This window comes from Tamandua tetradactyla, chromosome 8 (assembly GCF_023851605.1).
Source record: "Tamandua tetradactyla isolate mTamTet1 chromosome 8, mTamTet1.pri, whole genome shotgun sequence".
In the NCBI taxonomy this organism is placed as follows: Eukaryota; Metazoa; Chordata; class Mammalia; order Pilosa; family Myrmecophagidae; genus Tamandua; species Tamandua tetradactyla.
In genome coordinates this window covers 122,990,810-123,013,833 of record NC_135334.1, presented here as the reverse complement: position 1 = coordinate 123,013,833, position 23,024 = coordinate 122,990,810, and the positions used below count along the sequence as shown (strand labels likewise).

The 23,024-nt window shown below is 60.0% G+C and overlaps 1 protein-coding gene across 2 annotated transcripts in view; it reads right to left on the bottom strand.

The window, feature by feature from the left end:
* CREB3L1 (cAMP responsive element binding protein 3 like 1) overlaps nt 1-18,951 on the bottom strand; it is a 32,926-nt gene extending 13,975 nt beyond the window's left edge. The window contains exon 1 of one of the 2 annotated variants that reach the window (XM_077114543.1): nt 18,762-18,951. In XM_077114543.1, the coding sequence (XP_076970658.1) occupies nt 18,762-18,863 (102 nt within the window). In that variant the 5' untranslated portion in view covers nt 18,864-18,951. The remainder of the gene's footprint in view (nt 1-18,761) is intronic. The other variant, XM_077114542.1, reaches the window with a different exon arrangement.
* Nucleotides 18,952-23,024: the final 4,073 nt, after the last annotated feature.

Below are 23,024 nucleotides of genomic sequence, written 5' to 3'. Positions count from 1 at the left end.
ACCACCACCACCATCACCACCACCACCATCACCACCATCACCATCACCACCACCATCACCACCACCATCACCACCACCCCACCACCACGATCACCATCACTACCCCACCACCACCATCACCACCACCACCATCACCACCACCACCACCACCATCACCACCACCATCACCACCACCCCACCACCATGATCACCATCACTACCCCACCACCACCAGCACCACCACCACCATCACCACCACCACCACCACCATCACCATCACCACCATCACCATCATCATCACCACCAATGCCAACTGCTATGATTTTAATCTCTGCCATTATCATTGCCATCATCTCTACTACCACCCCACCACTGCCATTTCAGTAAGGACCCCCAGGACCAACACCAGCCCCACTACCATCATACCATCATCATCACCATCACATGGCCTTCATCACTATCTCCATCACCACCACAACACCATGCTTCGCCCTCCAGTACTACCACCACCACCACCATCTCCTCCACTACCATCACCACCACCACCCTGTCAACCTCATTATCTGGAAAGGTGAGCTTTGGAGGGGGTGAAGGAATCCCTGGAACTACGCAGTAGGACACTGGGTTTCTCCTGACTCTGCAACCTCGGACAAATCATTTGACCCAGTTGAATCAGTTTCTCCGACAGCTCTGCGGCTCCCATAGACCGATATGAAGACTAAGTAAAAGAATAACTGCAAGTCTGTGCCAGCGATCTGCATTCCAAAGGCAGTGCCTGCTACCTTTTGCTGGGATGTAGGGAGTGTGGTGGATTATCAGGCCTGCAGTGCTTTCATTAGCACAGGCCCAATCTGTCCTCAACGCCCGGGTCTCCCTTTCCCAGACCATGCTTGGAGATTTGGTCTCTGGCACCATACTGCTCGGGTTCAAATCCTGGCCTTGATGTTTCTAGCTATGACTCAGTGCTGTTCAAACTGTGAGCTATGAGTCATTAATGGGTTGTGAAATCAATTTAGTGGGTCATGACCAGAAATTAAGAAAAAATAAAATAGAGCAAAATAAAGTAGAAAATAGCAGACTGCACTGCACGTACTGAAGTTAAATATTGTCCTGTGAAATTTTTATTCCACTTTGTGTGTGAACATGTGTACTTGGTAATGATGGAAAACAGATTTCTTAGAATCCAAAGAGCCTGAAAAAGGGCAGGCCATGGTAGCTCAGTGGCAGAGTTCTCGCCTGCCATACCGGAGACCCAGGTTCGTTTCCTGGTGCCTGCCCATGCAAAGAAAAAAAAAACGAAGAGCCCGAAAAATCCTGGGATTTGTAATCTTGGGAAAGTTAACCCCTGTATGCTCAACTCTTCCTCTGTGAGTTGGGCGATAATAGTTCTTACCTGCTAGGGCTGTTGTGAGGATAAAGAAGTTAATATTTAGTAAATTGAATAAGTGGAATACTTAGAACAGCCCCTGGCACAAAATAATTACTCAACAAATGTTAACACTTATTAGTAAAATGCCCCAGTGGCTGGCACCTAGTAGATGCTTGTAAGTTCACTTTTTATCTTCAAAGAATTATAAATATGTGAGGAAATAACATTTGCTCATTATTTCTCGAATGAATGAATTTGCTGGTACTGGTGGTGGTGGGTTTGGGGGTTCAGGCCCTGAAGCCCCACCAGCTGCGTGGTTAAGGCCTGGTTTCTGGGCCACTCCTTCAGGCTCTGGGAAGGACTTGGTGGTCTCTCTGGCTGGAATACCAGGAGGCTGTCCCAACCCAGACGGGCGAGCAGAGGGTCTTCTGTTTGTGGGTGAGGCTGAGCGTTCAGTCCCATGAGCTCCATGCAGGGACCAGAAGAAGTGCCAGCTCGGGGGGCAGACAGACCTGCTTTCAAGTCTTAGCTCCGCCAACCGCAAAGCTACTTAACCTCTCTGTGCCTCGGTTTCCTTATCTGTGAAGTAAGGGGGAAATAACAGTTCATAGGGTTGTGATGAGGCTCAAATATATGCCAATGCCTGCTGCTCGCTTCACAGGACTGGGGAAAGAAAAGAAGCCAACACAGTAAAACACTCAGAGCAGCGCCTGGTATGCGGTGGGCGCTCAATGCTTGTTAGCCTGAGTCGAGCTCTGGAGACAGTGGCGGGGCAGGGGACAGGGAAGGGTGCTGGTTCTCCCTGCAAAGTGGGATCAGAGCACCTAGGTCAGCGTGAGTTCAGAGGCCCAGGGATGCAGGTGCTAGAAGTTGTCTTCATAATCTCACAGTTTTGTTGTGGTTTAACCTTCCCAAACAATTTCACAGGTGTTGTTTCTTCTGAGCCTTGTAATTACCCAATGGGTAATACATATCTGCATTTTACAGTCAGGGGAACTGAGGCCCCAGGAGCCAAGAGATGTGTGCCCCCACACAGGGACGCGCCCCCTCACTGAGCCCCCACACTGGGACGCGCCCCCCCCCAAGCCCCCACGTAGGGATGCACCCCACCCTGAGCGCCCACGCAGGGACGCGCCCCCTCACTGAGCTCCCACATAGGGACGCGCCCCCCCCCCCCCCCCGAGCCCCCACGTAGGGATGCACCCCACCCTGAGCGCCCACGCAGGGACGCGCCCCCTCACTGAGCTCCCACATAGGGACGCCCCCCCCCCCCCGAGCCCCCACGTAGGGATGCACCCCACCCTGAGCACCCACACAGGGACGCGCCCCCTCACTGTGCCCCCACACTGGGACGCGCCTCCCCCCCGAGCCCCCACGTAGGGATGCACCCCGCCCTGAGCGCCCACGCAGGGACGCGCCCCCTCACTGTGCCCCCACACTGGGACGCGCCCCCCCCCAAGCCCCCACGTAGGGATGCACCCCACCCTGAGCGCCCACGCAGGGACGCGCCCCCTCACTGAGCTCCCACATAGGGACGTGCCCCCTCCCCAAGCTCCCATGCAGGGACACGCCACACCCCCGGCTCCCATGCAGAGATGCGCCCCCACCCCCCTGCCTGGTTTTCTCCAGATGACTGTGGCCGGCCTGTGGGTGGCCCACAGCAGGGGCTCTGCCTGCAGCTCCTAGCCCATGGTCACCATCAGTGAGACAAATTTCCCAAAACGTCTGGGGTGAGGCAGCCACAGGAGGTCCGGGGGCCTCCTAAGAGTCACCCTGACTCCAGAGGAAAGCACCTCACGCGGCACAACCCCCAGGCAGCACCCCCTGAGCCCAGGCCAGCCTGCTCTCCCCACTCCAGGGCCTCCCAAAGGCCTGGTGTGCGGCCTGGGGAACAGGGAGCGGGAGGCAGGGGAGAGTGAGTCAGCAGCCGAGGGATTTCTCCAGCAGCTGCTTCTCAGGCGATAAGAGTTGGCACACCCCTTCACTGGGCCTGGGAGAGGAAGGAGAGGAGAGCTGCCGCCATGGGCCTGGGGTTCCCTAAGGCCCCCGCAGGCACTCAGCCAGGGCCCTCGCAGAGACTCCTGCTGTGCACCCACAGGGCCCTGCTGGGGGAGGTTAGCTTGCCCCCTTTGTGAGTGGCCCCCACCCCACCTGCTGGCAACAGTGGCCAAGGCCGGCAGGACTGAGCTTCCAGAGCGCGGGAGTCAATTGAGAGGGGAGGGCGGCCAAGGGACGTGTAGGGTAGGGGTGGAGGACACTCAGACGCTCCAGTCCTCCTTGGTGGTGGTGGACATGCCCCCAGGCAACCAGACCCTACCAGGGACTCCCCTTAGAGAGGAGTCCCTTATTTCATGTGGTGCCTGCCTGTCAGAGCAGCTCAGCTGTAGTAGGTTCATGAGGCGGAGAGGCTATAAAGTCCATGGTACACACTCCCTGCCCCCTCCACCACTAATGAGGAAACAGAGGCCCAGAGACAGAAAGCCATCTGCCTAAGGTCACACAGCAAATCGGTCACATTGAGGGAGGGGGTTCTCTGGGGCTGCATAAGGGTGTGGGGACAATTTCCCCTTGTCCTCTCCCTTTTTTCTCCCTCCCTCAGCCCTGAAAAGCCCACCCTGGCGACCTCAGGCCTCCTCGGCTCCAGCACGGCCCCTTGTTCCCCTCAGCCACACCCAGGGCTCATTTAGTTCTCACCCCGACAGCTCAGGTTCTAGACTATTCGATTTAAATTACTGGGGCGGTTGGCTAGGGTGTCAGGGGTCTCCAACAGCAGGGAGTCGTGGGTCAGCGTCCTGAGGGGGTTAGGGTTCTACTCGGGGTGCCTTTCCAGCTACGGGGGTGGGAAGCCAGAGAAGGAAACATTATGATATGTTTCCCTCCTCGTTAAAGATTTTTTCCTACAGTCGCGCCAACATAAGCTCCTTCTCGGCTGCCATGCACAGCCGGCGCCGGCTCCGGCTCCGCTCGCTGGTTGGAGAGGTCCCCGGGCCGCCTCCTTCCCTCGGCCCCTCCTCCTGGGCCGGCCTCCCTCGCCCGCCCTTGAAATTGTGAAAACGGGTCCGAGCTCTGACGGTCCAGAGCGGCCCACAACGGGTTAACGCCCGCGCGCGGGGCCGCCCCCTCGTCGGAATCTGGCCTGCTCATTGGTGGGATCCGCAGAGCTCCTGGCCAATGGGAGGAGACTGCGAGGAGCCGCCACCAAGGCCCGGACGCGGCCGCAGGAGCGCGGGGCTCGCGAGGGGGAGGGCCCCGGGGCTCCGCGGGGTGGGGGTCGCGAGGGGGAGTGTCCCGGGGCTCCGCGGGGGCGGTCGCCCGGCCTCGACCCCTTGCCCCGCGCGGGGAAGAGTGGGGCGGGGTCTCCCCCGACGTCCTCGGCACGGGCGGCCGGGCCCCGATTCTCCAATCCCCCGTGTCTCTGCGCGCTGCGACCTCCCGGGCAGCCCCACGCGGAACGCACTGGTGGCGCCGCGGCCTTGGCCCGGTCCCCGGTGGCGGGCTAACGGGACCAGCCCGGTTCCCTTCTTCCCGCTCCCCTAATTCCTCCTTGTGGTCAGTGCAGAGGGGGGGCGACGCTCCGGGGGCACGGCTGCTGCTGGGAGGGCTGTGGGAAAAGCGCCTCCCCAGACCCGGGGCGACCGGCGCACCCCGTTCCCGCAGGTCCCCCTCAGCGCCTGCTTTCGGCCCTTTCCTGGGCCTAGACGGGTTCATATTTGTTTAGGGAAAGGAGGGAGGACAGCTGGGGTTAACAGAACTAGGGGGTTGCTCCTAAGCCCAGTCATACATTCAGAGGGAGAGGGAAGACGGTCCTCTCCCCCACTTCAGGCACCATCCTCTGCCCACTGACCCATACATTCCCGGACGGTTACTTACTTCGTGGTCAACAGAAAATTGCCCAGGTTTCAGGCTGCAGGGCCATGGGCCTGAGTCACCGCCGTGTCCAGAGTGGGAGGGAAGGGCTAGAGGGGAGTGGGGAGGGCTGCGGGCTGGGGGATGGCCGCCTGGCTCCCTAGCAGACAGACCTCTGGGTCTTTGAGGCCCCCCACGCACAGGTGGTGGGATTGGGGTGGGGGAGGGTCCTAGGAGACCAGGGCTGGGCTCCAGGGCAGTCCTGTGAACAGGAAAGGGCACTGGGCTCAGACCCAGGCACCCCTGCATCGAGGCCCACCCTGCTCCGAGACCTGGGAAGGTGAGAGCCCCTGGGCCTGTCCCCCCAGCTGTCAGTGCGCGTGGCCTGAGTTCCTTTTGAGGCAAGGATGGCAGGGACAGAGAGGGGTGGCCTTTCTCCTCTGCCCAGGACCTTTTGGAAACTAGGAAGCGGTGAAGCCAACTCCCTGGGTGCCTGGAGCCAGCCCCTCCCTGAGCCTTCCTGGCAGGGCTAGGGTTTAGGGGAGCAGTGGTTCCAGCCTCAGCCTCACTCTCATCCCCCCTACCCCCAGGCCCATGGAATACAGCTGCGGAGGTCTCACATTTTCCCCCTGCCCAACCTCTTACCACAGAGTCCAAGTCTGAACTAATAGAAATGCTTGTGTGTGTGTGTGTGTGTGTGCACAATTACACAGACATATGAGCTGGGAGGGTCTTTATACAGGGATATGCCACCTCTCTGACACGGCACGTGAAAGACACATGCCCTTCGACACATGCAGACCATTCCACACACAAGCCGTGCACAGGTGCTATCACACAGACACACCCTCACGGGCACTAACACAGATCCAACCAGGACACGCTCAGGCACAGATGCACATGTGCACACACACACGCGCATGCAGCCACCCCCAGACAGCACTCACAGAGGCAGTCCCAGCCGTGGTCCTGCACACTCTTACACAAACACATGCAACATCTCACTAGGTCACAGAACTAAATGCTGACCTTGCCAAGCCACGTGCCTGAGACGACTGAGTCATGTAACCCCCAGCCAGAGAGATTTGGGAGCCCTAGGCTCGCCTGGGACCAGGCCAGGAGGAAGGGAGAAGGCGGGGGTTTGAGTTTTTCTGTGCCAGTGTGTGCTAGAGAGGGTGAGGGGGGCGAGGAAGGGCAGGCTGGCACACACCAACTGGCTGCTCCTGTACAGAGCAGGGTCCTGGGGAGGGCGTGAATTCTCTGTGACCCCCCACCCTGTTAGCCTGGCCCTGCACTGCTCCCTCCAGACCTTTCCCGCAAGTGGAGGGCTGGCCCACAGGTTCCCGGCCGGCCCCTGGCATCCTCTGACCCGGCGGCCCATGTGCTGTGGCCTAGCCCAGGGGCAGGCGCCAGGCACTGTCTGGGCAGGAGGAAGTGAGGGCAGTGAGTGCCACCGCCTGGGGCTGGGATTGGCACTGAGGGCACAGCAGTCCGCGGGCTGGCTGCTGGAGACATTGGTCCATGGGCAGTGGCTGGAGAATCCCTGTGGGGACAGTTCAGGACACTGGAGATGAGTGCCAGTGCTGGCGCTGGGGGCTCTGGAGATGAAGGGCATCCGGTCTCATTTGTTTATTCATCAGCCATTCCTGCATTCATTCAGTATTCATACCTACTGTGTGCCCGGCCCTCTGGTCACAGAGATGAACAAGGCCCAATTCTTGCCCTCGAGAGGCTTCCTGTCTAGTGGGGTGTGTACCCCATTTATGAAAGCAGGTTCAAAGCTTGAACTCGGATCCCTTTCCAGGGCATCAGAAGGGATCTTCTAAAACACAAATATGACTATCTCCTCCCCTGCTCAAGAGCCATCGATGACTCCCTAGTGCCCTTAGGAGAGTCCAAGTTTCTTATAGTAGCTCAGAATGATCCAGCTGTGTTGCCTCTATGTCTGGCTCTCTTCTGGGTCCCCATAGCCGAGCATCGGTACAGGCATGTGGTAGGTGCTCAGATGTTTGTTGAGTGAGTGACTGAACGAGTGGGTGATTGAAGGAATGTGTCAGTGAGCTCAGACTGAGGCCCTTGCTGCTGCAGTTGCACCTCCAGGAATGACTGTCCTGCATTTCCTTCCGATGCCAGTTTGCTCCTGCTGCAGACAGTTTCTCTCCCTCACCTTGGTCCTCGTGGAGCCTGCTGTACCCATTTCCAGTGTGTTCCTCTCCAAGGCCGTTTGTCTTTGAGTCGCAGAGAGGCTGGGCCTCTGAAACTACAGATCCCCACGCGGTGGGGACCGCCCGGCTCTGGCCAGGCCCAAGGGTTCGAATCCTGTGGCCCCGCGGCCTGGAGCTGCTCTCGGGCCCCCGGCCAGCTGGCAGGCCCTCCTTGGCTCAGCCTCCCACCCAGCCCTGGCTGGAGTTGCCTTGGCCTCTTCCCCCTCCTCAGTGCACTCGGTGTCCGGCCTCTGGCTTCCTCAGCCATCCTGTCCGGGCTGGGTTGGCCTCAGGTTTTAGCTTTGGAGGAAGTTGTACCCTCTCCCCTCTTGACTCCCCTCAGGAGAGGTGTGGGGCCCCGGGGCTCAGCTGGGGGTCAAGCTGCCCCTGCAGCCCCGGGGAAGTGGGGTCCCGGAGGCTCCTGGCCCCCCAGATGCTCCAGTGCTGGCTGCCTGTGTCTGCCTCCCCCACCTAGTGTGTGACTCATGCCTACCCCGGCCTTCTTGAAGAGCCCTGCAATGGCCAGAAAAAAAAGTCATTACAACTTCAGAGCTGAAAGGAATTTTTGGCACAAGGAGGTTTGCCCCTCTCATCTGCAGAGGCCGTACAGTTCAGTGGTCAGCAAGGCAGGCAGCCAGGCCTGGTCTCAATCTGGGTTCACCCCATTCTCCCTGTGTGGCATTGGACAAGTCACTTAACCTCTCTGAGCCCTGGTCTCAGCGAATAAATCGGGGTACTTACACTCACAGCCCCCGCCCAGTGGCTGCGAGGCTTACATGAGAACCTTGTAAAGTACACACAGTAGTTCCTCATGAAACGCAGCCGTTACTGTTGTCATATAGATGGGGGGACCTGAGACCCAGGAAGGGAGTGGGCTTGCCCAGGGTCACACAGCTGTAGCTAAGCAGCCCTTTCAGAGTCGTCCTGTCCCTGTGTCCCTTCCAAGTCCAGCTGAGGGGGAGGGGCCGGCCTGGGCCCGCAGGAGGAATCTCCTTGTCTGGGAGGGGCGAACCTGTGGGGCTGCCTGACGGCCTCCTGTCACCACCCGGGCTGACCTCTCCCCCACGGCCGGGGCTTCCCCCTTGCTAGCTCAGTGAGGACGTGGGGCCCGGGGGGAGCCCTCTCTCTCAGCCCCAAGGTAGTCTGGCCTGGGGTCCCTGAGGAGGTGGGGGGGTGCTGGGTCCTGACATCACAAAATCGAGAAGCTAGAGCCACAGCCAGGCAGGCCAGCTGGGGCCCTTCCAGCACGTCCAGATGTCTCAGGAATGTGCTGAGCTGGGAACTACCTCGCTCCTTCGCCCTGCTCCCCGCCCCCACCCCAAATCCCTCATCTTCTCATCTGCTTGCTCGAGCTCTGCTTCCGCCCTGCCCCCTGCCCCCTGCCCTTCCTCTCTCATCTCCCCCTGGGAGGGCGTAGGTGCAGGGTCTCCCCTGGAGGCAGGAGTCCTTCCTCTGTGCGGACCCTGCGGGCTGACCGTGGGACGGGGCAGATGGGAGCCCCAGCTAAGTGGGAGGGGCGAGTTTTGAGCAGATAGTGTGGCCAGATCCCGAATGTGGAACTGATTTGCCTCCCTAGGAGAGAAAGGGTGAAGGCTTTGGGGCTGCCATGGGCAGGGCTGGGCATCCTCTCCAGGGACCGGCAGTCGTGGGGGAAGGCTGAGGGGAGGAACTCCTGGGATCTCGTCCCAGCTCATGGATGGGAGAGCCAGGGACGTGGGGCGCCAGGCCGGGCTGGGCCGGGCCGGGCTCAGGATGAGGTTGACCCTCGAGATCCCGGGGTCACTCAGGACAGGCTTTGCCTGATAGTGGGGAGTCCCGAACCCAGGGAGCAGGGGAGCCCTGTCAGCGGCCTGAGGCTGGGCCCATGGGGGGCAAGGGGGCAGGGCATGGCTCAAGCTGGAGCAGCTGGTCCCTCTCTAGAGGCAGAGTTGCCCCTGGGCCTTTCCAGGCCAGCCTGGCCCCAAGGGCTAGAGATGACAGCACCAGAAGGGAACTGGCCCTGCCGCCCAGTGTGGGAGTCACATTGGGGTGTGGGGTGGAGGGCAGAGGGGAGAAGGGACGCGGGCAGGTGGCTGCCGTGGGCTGCCCTGGGCTCAGACAGGGCCCACACATCTGTCTCCCCTGGGGAGGTATCCCTGATCAGACAGACAAACAGCTGAGGCCCCCCTAATGGGCTCCACGTCCAGCATGGACTATTGGGTCCAGCTCAGGTCCAGCGAGGGCTCCCTCCTGTTTGCTGCATAAACTCGCAGGTCCTTAGCGGGGCATTCCCAGTCGTTCCTAAACAGGTTCCAGCTTAGCACTGGCGCTAGGGCCCCTCATTGTTTCCTAGCCCAGTGGACCCCTCCCAGGTCACAGGACTTCCTGTGAACTCTGCTACCACGGGGCCTCAACTCACACCGTTCCTTGTGCCTAAAATGCTCTTTATCTCCTCATTCCAGCTTGGCCACCCTGCAAGCCCAGTGCAAGGCCCCTTTCCCCGGGAACCCTTCTTGATCACCCAGCTGTATGGGTCCGTTCCCCCTCGGCCCTCCCGCAGCGCGCACAGGCTTTAGCTCCTTGGTGAATACCGTGCCTTGAGCTCTGAGCAAGCACAGTGGGATCCATCCCTCTCCTCAACTCTAACCTCCTTGAAGGCAGGCTCTGAGATGCGTTCATCCTTGAACCGCCTGCAGGACCTTACCCAGCCCGGCCTAGAGTCTGCAGACGGTAACGATGATGGTAATAGCTAATACGTGCGTGCAGGTGCTGCTCGAGCTCCGTATATGCAGTATCTAATTTAGGCATCAGAAGATGCTGCAGGGAGTGCCGCGCTTTACGGAGAAGGAGGCTGAGGCAGAGGAGAGGCTTTGCCGCCTGCCTGGTGCACTGGGTTAGAGGTGGAGGCGCTGCACTCTGGCAGCAGAGTCTGCAGCTTACCCACCCAGGACAGCACGGCCTGTGGAGCGGAGGACAGCTTCCTGTCACCCCAGCCCAGCACCTGGTCCACGGCCAGGTACACCACCTGCGCCCCGGGCCCTGCACTGGGGTCCCCACCCAGGACGCCCGCCCAGGACCCCCGCCCAGCATCCCCACCCAGGACGCCCGCCCAGCACCCCCGCCCAGGACCCCCGCCCAGGACCCCCGCCCAGCACCCCCGCCCAGGACCCCCGCCCAGCATCCCCGCCCAGGACCCCCGCCCAGGACGCCCGCCCAGGACCCCCGCCCAGGACGCCCGCCCAGGACCCCCGCCCAGGACGCCCGCCCAGCACCCCCGCCCAGGACCCCCGCCCAGGACCCCCGCCCAGCACCCCCGCCCAGGACGCCCGCCCAGGACCCCCGCCCAGCACCCCCGCCCAGCACCCCCGCCCAGGACGCCCGCCCAGGACCCCCGCCCAGCACCCCCGCCCAGGACCCCCGCCCAGGACGCCCGCCCAGGACGCCCGCCCAGGACGCCCGCCCAGCACCCCCGCCCAGGACCCCCGCCCAGGACGCCCGCCCAGGACGCCCGCCCAGGACCCCCGCCCAGGACCCCCGCCCAGCACCCCCGCCCAGGACCCCCGCCCAGCACCCCCGCCCAGGACGCCCGCCCAGCACCCCCGCCCAGGACCCCCGCCCAGGACCCCCGCCCAGCACCCCCGCCCAGGACGCCCGCCCAGGACCCCCGCCCAGGACCCCCGCCCAGCACCCCCGCCCAGGACGCCCGCCCAGGACCCCCGCCCAGCACCCCCGCCCAGGACCCCCGCCCAGCACCCCCGCCCAGGACCCCCGCCCAGCACCCTGCCCAGGACCCCAGTCTGCTCTCCCTGACGCGCAGAAAGGCAGAGCTCTGAGAAGGAGCCGGGGTCTTCTGCCTTTAGAAGGAAAGAGCCTCCCGGCCCCACGAGGTCAGACACTGCGTGGGCAGCTCAGGCGTGGGTCCGGGGCCTGCCCAGCGCCAGGCCCTCCCTGCCGGGCTGTGAGAGCAGCAGCTGTGGTCATGGCAGTGTGCTGGGTGCCGGGCACCGCGCGGCCCCTCCGAGGGCTCCCCCAGGCCCCTCGGTTGGATGGCACCCCCACTTCATGGAGGAGAAGACTCAGCTCCGGACACGAGGGCACCTGACCAAGTTCACACCAGTGAGCACCGGGTCAGAGCCGGGACGTGTCCCTGCTCCTGGGTCTGTGCAGTGCTAACGCCATTGCCCCCTCCGGCTGCCACTTGGCCCCTCAGTTCTTGCCGTCTGACCTGAGGACCTGCGGACCAGTCAGGAGAGGCTGGGAAGTAGGCACAGTTCCCAGGACTCTCCTGTTCAGAATTTGCCCCAAGTGGGGCAATTTAGGGTCTGTCTCTTCCCCAAGCTCACATGGCTCTGAGCCACTGAGGTTGTCAGGGCTGGTTCTGTGTCTAAAGCTGGGTAGAAAGTACCCAGGTGTCCATTTCATTACACTCCATAATTCACATATTATATATTCATATATATAATGCATTAGATATACTTTTATGTGCATGTTATATGTCATAATAAAAAAGACCGTTGTGATAAAGTGAGATGTAGATGTGGGATTTAGGTTGAGAGTCATTACTTGAATAAACAAATGAACTCCACTTTTCAAAAAGAAAACATCAAAGCTGGAGGTATCATTTCTTTCACTGTCCATCCACCTGCCCATTCATTTATCTGTCAACCCTTTCCACTCAACCTTCCTTCCACCCACCCTGCCATCCAGCCATCCATCCATCATCCATCAGCCCTCCCCACTCCTTCCTCTCCTCCTTCTTTCCTTCCTTCCATCCACCCACCCACCCATCCATCCATCCATCCATCCATCCATCCATCCATCCAATAAATACACATTTCCTGAGCACTCTATGAGTCAGTCATTATAGCCAGATCTAGGGAATAGACAAAAATAATTTGATGACATTTTCTCCCTGCCCTCAAAGAACTCTTGGTCTAGCGCAGAGATGAGACAGCCCAGCCCCAGAAAAGGCAGCCCCGTGCCCAGGCTCCCACAGTGAGGAGGAGTCGCGGTGGTGAAGGCTGAGGATGCTGCAGCTGAAGGAGACACACGGGAAAGGCTCTGGCCTGCCTGACTCGGAAGCACAACCCTCAGGCACAGCTTCCCGGCTCTCCGCAGGGCCCTGAGGCGCCTGCCCCACTCCCCGCCGTTGCTTTCATTTCTGTTATTCTTTTGGAAGGGGGGAGGGAGGAACTGGCTACCGATGTCCAGCTGTTACATTGGACCACACGTCCCGGCCTGGACGTGTCAGCCTCTCTGCGATGGCGGACACAGCTCCTGGGCCAGAGCCAAGGGCCAAGGCAGCAGCAGTGAGGGCTCCATCCCAGGAGATGGGGTGGCAGGCTCGCTGCACCTACGGCAGGGAAGCCCACTCTTGCCCTAGCCGCCAAGCGGGCCTGTGGGTGGCTTGGTGTGTCCATGTCATGGGGACCAGGGTCTTCGATGTTTCAGGGAAGTCCAGACCTTTGCTGTGCCCAACAGGGGTCCGAGTTCTGGCCCATATCCTGTGCCTTCAGGCTTCTCCCGAACCAGGTGCTCCCACCCCAACTGATGCCGCTCAAGGGTCAAGGAACCCTGCCACCTGCTTTGGTGTCCCCTCGCCTGCTTGGGGGCTTATGTGATGTTCCAGCCAGAGCAGGGCTTGTGGTCTTGACTTAACTCCACCCAGATCTTCCTTCTCCATCCTGCCCCCTGGAGCGTAGAGACTTCCAGAAGAACAGCCTGTTCTCCAGCATCTGGAGCTGGTTTCTTGAGGGAGGTTCAGGGGCAAGCCAGATTCCAGAGAGGGGTGCTGGGGAAGCCTCGGGAACAGGACTTGCAGGAGATGCATGGTTTGGGAAGTGTACTTCACCCCCGTCTCCTGGCATAGCAGCCGGGCCAGGCCAGACCCAACAGATCCTCCTGGGGAGTCCTGGGAGCTGCAGAGAACCAAAGTTTGAATTCCCCGGCAGCTGGAGCACAGCGTCCCTGGGCAAGGGCGAGGAGAGGGGATGGGATGGGGTGCTGGGCTCTCTCCTCGCACAGCTTAGGCAATGCGCTGGCCTTGGCGGGGGGCCTGGCTCTACTGCCCAGAGCTCCCATCATCCTGGTGCCCTAAGGTGGGGAGAGGGTGAGGATGAAGGCAGGGCTCTCTGTGAACTCCAAGATCCCACACTTCCCTTGCCCAAAGTTCAAACCAGAACAAGAGTGGGAGAGAAGATAGTGTTTCCTCCCGCCTGGACTCACTCCACAGGGCTCAGGTCCTGGACAGAAAGCTAACGGGCCCCTCCTAAGTCTTAGTTTCTCATCTGCACAAGGGATAGTGATGCTCATATGTGCTCAGTAAAAAGGGCTCAGCCCATCCTCCCTGCTGAAATGCTTTCCAGTTACTCTCTTGCCTTGTAGGGATGGAGGGTGTGGAGGCCACCTCCTCCGAGAAGACTTCCCTGACTCCCACTCAGCTGGACGCTCACCTCGATTGTCCCCACCTTGCTCCCTGCCATCAGGGTATTGATCCTGTCTCTGCCCCCCTCATTCGGCCGTGAATGACCGGCGGGCAGGATGTATCAGCTTCATCTGGGTAACCCTTGCACCTGCAAGCTGGCTCCTTCGGTGCCCAGTTGAAGAAATGGACATGTTTGTGAAGGAATGACCAAGTGAATCCCCGGCTGGTGCAGGGAAGCCAGATGGACCTCACAGGCGATTGGGCGCAGACATCATTTTGTGGGCCCTTGCACCCCCTCCACCTCCGAGCTGGAATTATCAGTATATTTCTTGAACACTCAGGTTTGTCTTTTTTTTTTGGCATGTGCAGGTACTGAGAATCAAACCCGGGTCTCCGGCATGGCAGGCGAGAGCTCTGCCTGCTGAGCCACCGCGGCCCACCCTCAGGTTTGTCTTTTTAAATCAATCTCCCCTTCTCTTCCAGGGGCCGCCCTAGTCTAAAGTAATTAATTTTCTCTACAAATACGGCAAATCTGAAATAGAGCAAAGTCCACTACAATGTGACTGGCACTTGGCGTATGTCCTGTGCCCGGGCGCAAGCTCACACAGGGGTGGGCAGAGCTCTTATCTTGGTGGGGTTGGTCTGTCTGCCTCGTGCCACCCGGGACTTCCTGAGTTCGGTCTGCCGCATGCATGCAGTAAGGTTTCACAATCTTTAATCTTGTGCTTTTTGTGACAGCACAGACCAATCCTGCAATAATATAACTCCACATCTGACATGATGGAACATTTTGGACCCGGCTTATTGCATTATGGTGGGATTTTACCATAGTGAGCACATACTTTGTGCCAAGGTACTGTGCTAGGTGTATGACAATGGACAAGACTGAAATGGTCTCTGCTGTCATGGAACTTATTTTCTTACAGAGGAAATAGATAATAAGCCAACAAGTTAACTGCAAAACTGGGATAAAGGCTATGAGGAAAATAAATGACTGAGACAGAAAATAACGGGGTGTGTGTGTCACACTTTAGGGTGGTTGGGGAGGCTTTTCTAAGAGGTGATGTCTGAGCTGAGATCAGAAAGATGAGATGGAGAGAACCAGAGGGAAAGTATTCCAGGTGGAAGGTACAGCATGTACAAAGGCCCTGGGGAGGGACTGGTGAGTGGATCCGGAAGTCTCACTGCAGAGAGAAGAGGAGGAACTGGGGAAGGTGGAAACCCTGGAGCCAGTGTTCTAGGGCGAGGCCTGAGCCTCTGAGTCAGCCAGCTCGATACCATCAGATCAGGGGCTGCAGAGACCTGGGCCCCAAGATGGGGATGGTTCAAGGCCATGACAATCATTGGAAGCCATGATGAGCCCCTCCTTAATCACAGACGCAGCCTGGGCTGCAGAACCCTGATGTCTGGGGGGTGATTGAGCTCAGGTATGCTATTCCCTTCTCCCTAAAGAATGTGGGGTCTGGGTGAGTCTCCTTTTGTCCAGCCTTTCAACAATGGTTGGTTGGTTGAGACCTACTCTGTGTCAGATGCCACACTAGGCCCTGGGATACAGCTGTGAAAAAGGAGAAGCCCCTGCCTTCAGGGAGCTTGTATTCCAAAGGGGGAAACAGGCAAGAAAACGAACAAAAACCTGCCCAATCAAAGCTCAATATTTTGGTAGAGGGGTAGGGGTCTGGGGAGGCCTTCTTTTCTAGGCAGGAGTCCTGAGATTCCGTTAGTCTTTTTCTAACCTTTTTCTCCATTAGTCTTTTTTTTTTTTTTTAATTCCCCATCTTCCTCCATTACTTCTTTTCTAGTAGATTCTAACTCAAAACCAGAGGGGCCTTGGCCCCTCTGCCCTCCTCCTTGTGGGTGAATATTTACAGAGAAACACACACAAGTACACAAGCATGCACACACACATACAAGTACACAAGCATGCACACACACACTCACATCTTCCCTTCTCAGGGCTTTTAAAGGCCCACACGCAGGCATAGCAACACCCAAACACACATACTTCTCTAATCTCCTTGAATTCCCCAAAGGCCAGGCTTGGGGGTTGCAGGGGGAAGCTTCTGTACTTTGCCAGTGAGCTCAGGAGAAGGCGGGAGGGGGGCCTCGGGAGCAGGATCCCGCTTACCCCACACCCCCTTCCCTGGTCCCCGGGTCCCGGGCCCCCTACACCTGGTCTCTGCAGCTGCTGGGAGGTGGATGAGTGTGCTGGGCAAACATCCGTGCAGCTTCCTGCTGCTCCCCTCTGAGACAACACACTCCTCTTCCTCCTTCTTCTCCTCCCCACGCTCTCCTGGCTGGGCCTTCGCTAAGATCCAAAGCCATTTCCTTCTAGAATCCAGAGTCGCCCTCCCCCTTAGACGGAGCAGAACAGCTAGAGGCCCACAGATCCAGTGTCGCAGCTTAGAGGCACAACCTGTCCTCCCTCACTCCTTTGTCCCAGCGCGCGGAGCACCAGACCTTGCCCCACACCTGCCAAAGGGCAGAAGGACTGCGGGAAGTGGGTTCCCAGGACAGCCACACCGGTGGGGGGAGGGTAAGGAGAAGCCCCCACATCTGGTAGGAAGGGCAGTCCCTTCTGAGGGGTGTCCTGAGAATCACATAAATAGGACTGCAGCAGTATCTTCACAGAGGAAGAAATAAAGCGCCACCAGTGTGCCTGGCTGGCTTGATGTCCCAGCGCCGTGTCTCTGACGTGGGAACGCATGGTCTTCACCTACTGTATGGAGGACGAGGATGCGTTCTGCTTTGGGTGCAGCAGTGGACTACATGCCTCGTCCATGGGACTTATGGCCTCTCTCTGGGTTTTTAAGAAGGTTTGTGAAGGGTCTGCCCTCCATCTTCCATACTGAGCACACAGGCTCCTTTTCTCTCTCTAGGCAGAATGAAGAGGGAGTTGGGGGTGGGCTGGGTAGGAGAGTCCAGCTATAAGGGTCCTTCGACACTGAAATGGAGGCCTTAAAGAAGGCAAGTGACTTACTCAGGGTCTCTTGGCTACTCCTGGGTCTGTCCCTCACTCCCACCCCCATCCAGTCTCTGGAACCAGTTGATGACTGTGGACTCATGATGCCAGGCATCATGCTAAGTCTTTATGGCAATTGTTTTTGTCCCACTAAATCTGTACCACATGCGATGGAAAGGTTCTAATATCCCCACTTTTCAGATGAGGAAGATATGGGTGGCATTGGCCCCTAGTGGCAGAAGCACAGCTAGAACCAGCATCTCCTGAGGCCACCACTCTGTCTGTCCCGCTGCCTGCCTGGAGGCACAGGAGCCTTTCGGGCAGGGCTTTCCCTCCCCAGCACCCCAGCGCTGACACCGCTGTCTAATTGCGCCTCCTCTCCTACGCTGGACCAGGAGCAGCTGGGGACACAGGGCTGAATGGAGCAGCAGGAAGAGGCTGCAGGCTACAGAGTTCATTCAGAAAAAAGCCCAGTGCAGAGCTGCCAAGGGCTGGGGGAAGCCCTTAGGGAACTCCCCTGGCTGCCAGGTGCAAGTTCCAGCAACCCCCTCCTTCTCACCAGCACCTTTTACCATCCCCAGGGTGGGTGCTTGGACCCCTATATCCCAGCCACTTTGTTACTCAGAGCTGTAGGGAATGTGTCCAGCTTAGTACTGGAACCATCTGTGGAAAGACTTGATGGACCCTTTGCCCCATTTTACAGACAAAGAAACTGAGCCCCAGAGAGGAGGGTGAATGGTGTGGCCCAAGCTCACGGGCAGGCAGCGGCCGAGCCAGAGCTGGAAGCCCCGCCAGGTCTCTCCCCTCCTCCACTCTCACTCCAGAGGGCAGTGAGCGCTGGGTGCTGCCTAATGGAGAATGAGGAGACCTCACACCCCATGCCCCTGAGCCAGGTCCCTGGCCCTTGGCTCAGTTTCCCCACCATCGCTCTAGTGGCCTGGGACAGTTCAGGAGGAAGGCGGGGATGCCCAGGCCTGGCCTCTCTGAACTCTTTACGCCTCTACGAACTGGGCTCCTGTCTGGCCAAGTTTCTCAGTCTGAGGAGGTGGAGGCCCCGGAGGACCACACGAGGTGGGGCTCCCACTGGATTCCCCAAGCAGCCCACACTTCGTGCCCCTAGCCCCAGGGGAACCCACATATTTTCTCCGGACACTGAGCCCATGCCCCTCCCCCATCGGGGCCTCGGGGCCCAGCCTGAGAGGGAGGGAAGGAAGGAAGAAGGGAGAGAGGCCACGTTTCCTTAGAGAGGGAGGGGGCGGGAGAGAGAGGAGAGAGGAGGGCGAGCCCAGACACAGCGATGGTCAGAAGACACAGGGGGAGAAGGTCAGCAAGGGGTCGAGGGGCCGAGGGACAGGGCAGTCACCTAGAGTCGCGGAGATGGGGAGGGCGGGCTGCCCCCCGGAACGTCACCCCGAGCTGCCCTGGCCAGCCAAGTCAGGGGGGACCTCATCGGGCTTGCCCCCCGCGGCGGCACGGCTGCTGGGCGCTCGGGGCCGGCCGGGACCGGTGTCCGCGCCGCGCGCTCCCCTGTGCGCCCCCCAGCGGGGAACCGTGCGCTGGGCTGCGAGGCCCCAGAGGGGCGCAGGGAAGCGCGCTGCCGCGGCGCCCCGTCTCGTCCGGGAAGCCCGGGGAGGGTGAGGAACGCCTGGGAGAGGGGGCGGGAGGGTTGGTGTCTCCGGAACTCCGTCCCAGCATCGGGCAGCCGTGACGCCTCGACGTGCGCCTGCCCTCGAGAACGGGGCCGGCGCCTCCACGCCCGAGACCCCGGAGGGGCGCGCACCGGGGCGACCCCACAGGCTCCCGTCCGGGCGCGGGGTCTGGGGAGGCGTCGAGGGACTTGGTCCCGAATTCTCGGCGCTCCGAGCACGTGTCCCCCCGGGAGGCCCTGCTCCCAGCCCCCTCCCCAGCGCCCGCCGGGCGGTGAGCGGGCGCGTGTCCCCGAGGGGCCCAGGCGCGCGGCGGAGAGGGGCGCAGGGAGGCGGCCGCGGCCCCTGGCCTTACCGCATTGTTGAGGAAATCCGACTCGTTCAGGTCCCCCAAGTCCAGGAAGCTGGATCCGGGGAACAGCCTGTCGGCCGGGAAGGGCTCCAGGACCGCGTCCATCGCGGCCGGCTCGGGGACCCCGTCCGCGGGGCTCGCCTCACTCCAGGGCGGCGACGCGCCCAGCCCCGAGCTCCGGCCTGAGCCCTGGCGAGCGGGCGGGGGGCAGGTCCGCGGCGGGCGGGGGCGGCGCGGCCCGGGGTGGCGGGCGCGGGGCCTCAGGGCAGCGGCGCGGGGCGGGCTGGGCTCAGGCGCCCGGGGCGCACGGCGGGCATTTAGCCGACTCCTCCTGCCCCTCCCGGGCCACGGCTGGCTTCCATGGGGAGCTCAGGGCTGGGGACGCGGGCTGGAGGGGCCCCCCGGACAGGGTGGGAGCCGGGGGTGGGGGAGCTGAGCGCTCCCCCCGAGACTGGGCGGCCGCCGGACGTTCGCGCGCGCTCTGTGTCGCTCTGTGTCCCCCTCCGAGCGGCTTCTGTCACTTTCCTGGGTGAAACCGGGAACCCCCGGCTGAGTAGCCCAGCTGGCCGGGGCGCCACGCCCCCAACATCAATATTCATCATAGTTTAATATTAATGAAGGGGCGTGGTTTGGGGGCCCATGCCTCCTCTTTTAAAGAGACAGCCGCAGCCTAGTCCGCCAGCCGATCTCTCCCCTGGACGCCCAAGGTGCGGGCTCGCGGGGAAGCTTCCGGGACCTGATAGCAGTGTTCCTGGGGCCCCAGCGTTTTATTGTGGCCCTGCCAACCACTCTTCCATAGGCTGATGAGAGAGCAATTTCCATTTTTCCAGAAAGCTAAAGCCGGAAGCATACTCAAAGTCAGGGAATTCCTCTTCAAGGTCCCTGGACAGCTGTCCCAGTGGGGAGGGCTTCAGCGTCTTAACTCTCATCTTTTGTTTCTCAGCTCAGTTGTCTCCTTTTCCAGGAAGCCCTCTCTGACCCCAGGCGGGAGCAGTTACCCCGTCAGGACATCTGTCTCACCTCCACAGAGTCTGAGGTGGTTCTGTCATTGCACATGTGCCATGACCGACAAGCGTGGACTGGACAGGGAGGTCCTGCTTAGTGGGTGCTGCACCCACTTCCCCGCGGAGGAGAGGGCTGGCTGCAGAGTGCAGATGGGGGCAAAGACCCCCTTCTCATGAACCAAGGCCCCTTAATGCTTTGGAAGAGCAGGGAGTTGGCGTCTCAGGGCTGAGATGCTGACTGCACCCTCCAGGTCACCCGAACCCCTGCCCAGAGCCACTGCCAAAATGGCCCGCTCCTGTGTGCAGCTTAATCTCTTAAAAGGGCTGATAAACAATCAACAGGCACCTGAACAAATGGAGGTGGTTCTGGAAGGCTGTCCCTCCGAGGGCTGGGCACACCATTTCCTGTCCAGGAGTCATTAATGGGATTAAGTGTGTCCTCCCTGCTTAGAGCTTTTAATTAGCTCCAGAACCAAAGAGTCTTTAAGAGGTAGAGATGTCACTGCAGTTAAGCCGTGACTGTCCCCAGAAATGCGCTCGGTGCCAAGGTGGGAGAAGGGCTCACCCTGAGGCCAAGCAGTGGCTGTTCGCTAGCCTGGCGCGGCATGCAGGCACGTGGCTCCCCAGTCTCATGACCCAGGTGACACAGCTCGGAGGGCGGCGTTCCGACCCCCCAGGCTGTCATGTGGCTGCACCCCCAGCCCTCCTGCACAGGCTGCTCCTGGGAGACTGGGGCACAGCCCTTGCGCTGGGGAGGCCTTCACCAGCAGTGCAGCGCAGAGGTGCAGTCCGCCCTCCAAACAGAAGGCACACAGAGTTAGGGTGCTGGGGACATGGGGGTTCTCCCCAACGCTGTCACCTCCCACTGAACACCGAGAGTATGGCTGGTCCTTTGCAGGGAGTGGGGGTGGAGTGTTGTCTGCTGGGTGAGGGCGCCTGTCTGTCCTGGGTGAGCTGGTGGCCGCAGGTGACCAGAGCCCTGGCTCCAGAGCTGCAGCCCTGCGCCCCCAGGAGGGGCAAATGTGCCCCTCTGCCTGAGGCCAGCTGGAAACTGGGCCTGCAATCTTCCTGGCCTGCTCTGTAATTAGATACAGCACCACCTTAAGTGATTGGGGTAGCTTATATAGCCTCAGATCAATCGGATTAGAGTCTCCTGTCTTTCTGGATTCTTACCCAGGTCAGCACCCCAGAATAATGTGGGTTCCCGCACCCCCGGTGGCATCTGAGAGGCAGGATCTCCCAAGAGGAATGTGGGTAGGGTGGGAGGTGGTGAGAAGGAAAGGAAATGGACACCACAGAGCCTGCCCTGGAGTAGGGGAGCATGCTGATTTCTTTCTGGAATGAAGGGGATGGCGAAGTCCAGCAGAGATGAGGACGGCAGGGGATTTATTCCCACACTCATCACGTTTCCTTGAGCATCTACTATCAACAGTTCGTAAAGCAGGCCCTGGAGACTCAGTGGTGATTAAGAACTTATATTCTAGAGCTCATGTGGGAGGGCACGGTGGGGGGAAGAAAGGATGGGTAAAACATTTTAAAAAGAAAATTTCAGATAGCAAGGACTACCAAAATAGTGGAATGTGACTCCTGCACAGGGAATACCTCTCTGACCAGGTGACGGGGGAGCTGGAGTCATTTATGGGGCAGAATTGGGGGAAAGCATTCCAGGCAGAGGGAGCAACAAGAAGCAGAGAAGATGCGGGAAAGGGCTGACCAGGAGGGGTGAGCGGGGGACCTGGGGGTGAAAAGATAAATGCGAAGCCCAGTGCCCCACACAACGTGGGCTAGATGGTCAGGCCGTGGGGGCGCGGGTCTGTGCGGTGCAGGAGAGAGGCCCACCCGCGCTGAGGATGCGGGCGGCCGTGCAGCGCCCGCTTCTGTGCGGGACCCTGGGCCAGGCTGAAGTCTGGATTGTGACGCAACAGGCAGGGTCTGCACATCTGCGAACTGGGGGAGGGGTTGGTGACCTCTAGGCTCCCGTCCTCTCCAAGGACTGTCCCCCCCGTGTCCTGTGGGGACGGGGCTGGGAGGCGGGTGGCTGGGGGCGCTCGGATGTCCCCGGCGCGCGCCTGGAGCCCGAGGAGGGCACAGGCCCGGGTGTTTACTCTCGGCAGGCAGGCCCCGGGTGGTGACGAGAAGGTGGCCCAAAGTAAACCTGCCTTGTTTGCTTAGATTGTAAAGGGAAAAACGCTTTGGCACTCTCGAACAGGAACTTCTGAGAAATGAAAACACATTCATCCTGGAGATTAGGCTGACTTCCGGGGCTCTTTGTTCCCTGATGGCTCCCGAAAGCTGGCGGCAGGGCTGGGCCCCTGCACCTCCCCGGCCAGGCTGCGGGAGTCCCCGGGGTGGCACCCGGCGGGGGGTGGGGGGCTTTGGACCCAGGGCTCGACCACACCTGTGCGCGCCACCCCCCTGGCCTGTGGGCCCTTCCCCGCTTCCCCTAAACCCTAAAAACAGCCGACGTACTGAGGCCTCACCTGTGCCAGGTACTAAAATGCTTTACTTATCATTTCTAATTCTTGGAACAAGCTGGTGAGATAAGCACCGGTCTCACCGACTCTCACCGGCACCCTTCTCGCATTCTAACATCTCTGAAATCGGAATGTGTCTTAATAACCCACGGGATGCTGTGGTCTAACTGGCAGGTGTTTTCTCTTTCTCTCCTGGAGCGTGTGGAATCGCGGTGCCCCACGCAACCAGTGATGGCTCAGGGCCCACGAAGCCTGAGGTCACCCTCCCCATCAGCAGACGAGAAAACCAAGGTCCAGAGAGTTTACAGGACTCGCCGCCGCTGTGTTTCACAGATAAGGGGACAGAAGGCCGGGCTCAAGGAGGCTTGCCTGACGTGACCCGGCTTTGGTGGGGCTGAGCTGGGCCGCCCTGCTCCTCACCCAGGCCTTTCCACTCACCCTGGATGAACTGGGCTGCTCACTGCCGAGGGGCAGGAGCTCAGGGGAGGGGCCATGCCGGGCCCAGAAACTTCTGCAGCAGGGAATGAATCACCAGCCCTCCTGCCTTGGAAAAGGCCCTAAAGTTGATTTTTTTTTTTAACTCTTCCAAATTCTCTGAAGACTGAAGTTCCTTAAGGACTAAGAAAACACTTGTGTCCCTCCCAGCTTCTTTTCCTGGTAATTATCTTAGCTTCGCTTTCCCTGAATTTCTGCTCTACTGTCCCATTTTGGGAGTGGAGGCTGGCAGGCCCCTTGGCCTGGCGCGCCTGCTGCCTGCAGAGCTGCTCCGCCCGCTTCCTGCTTTGCTC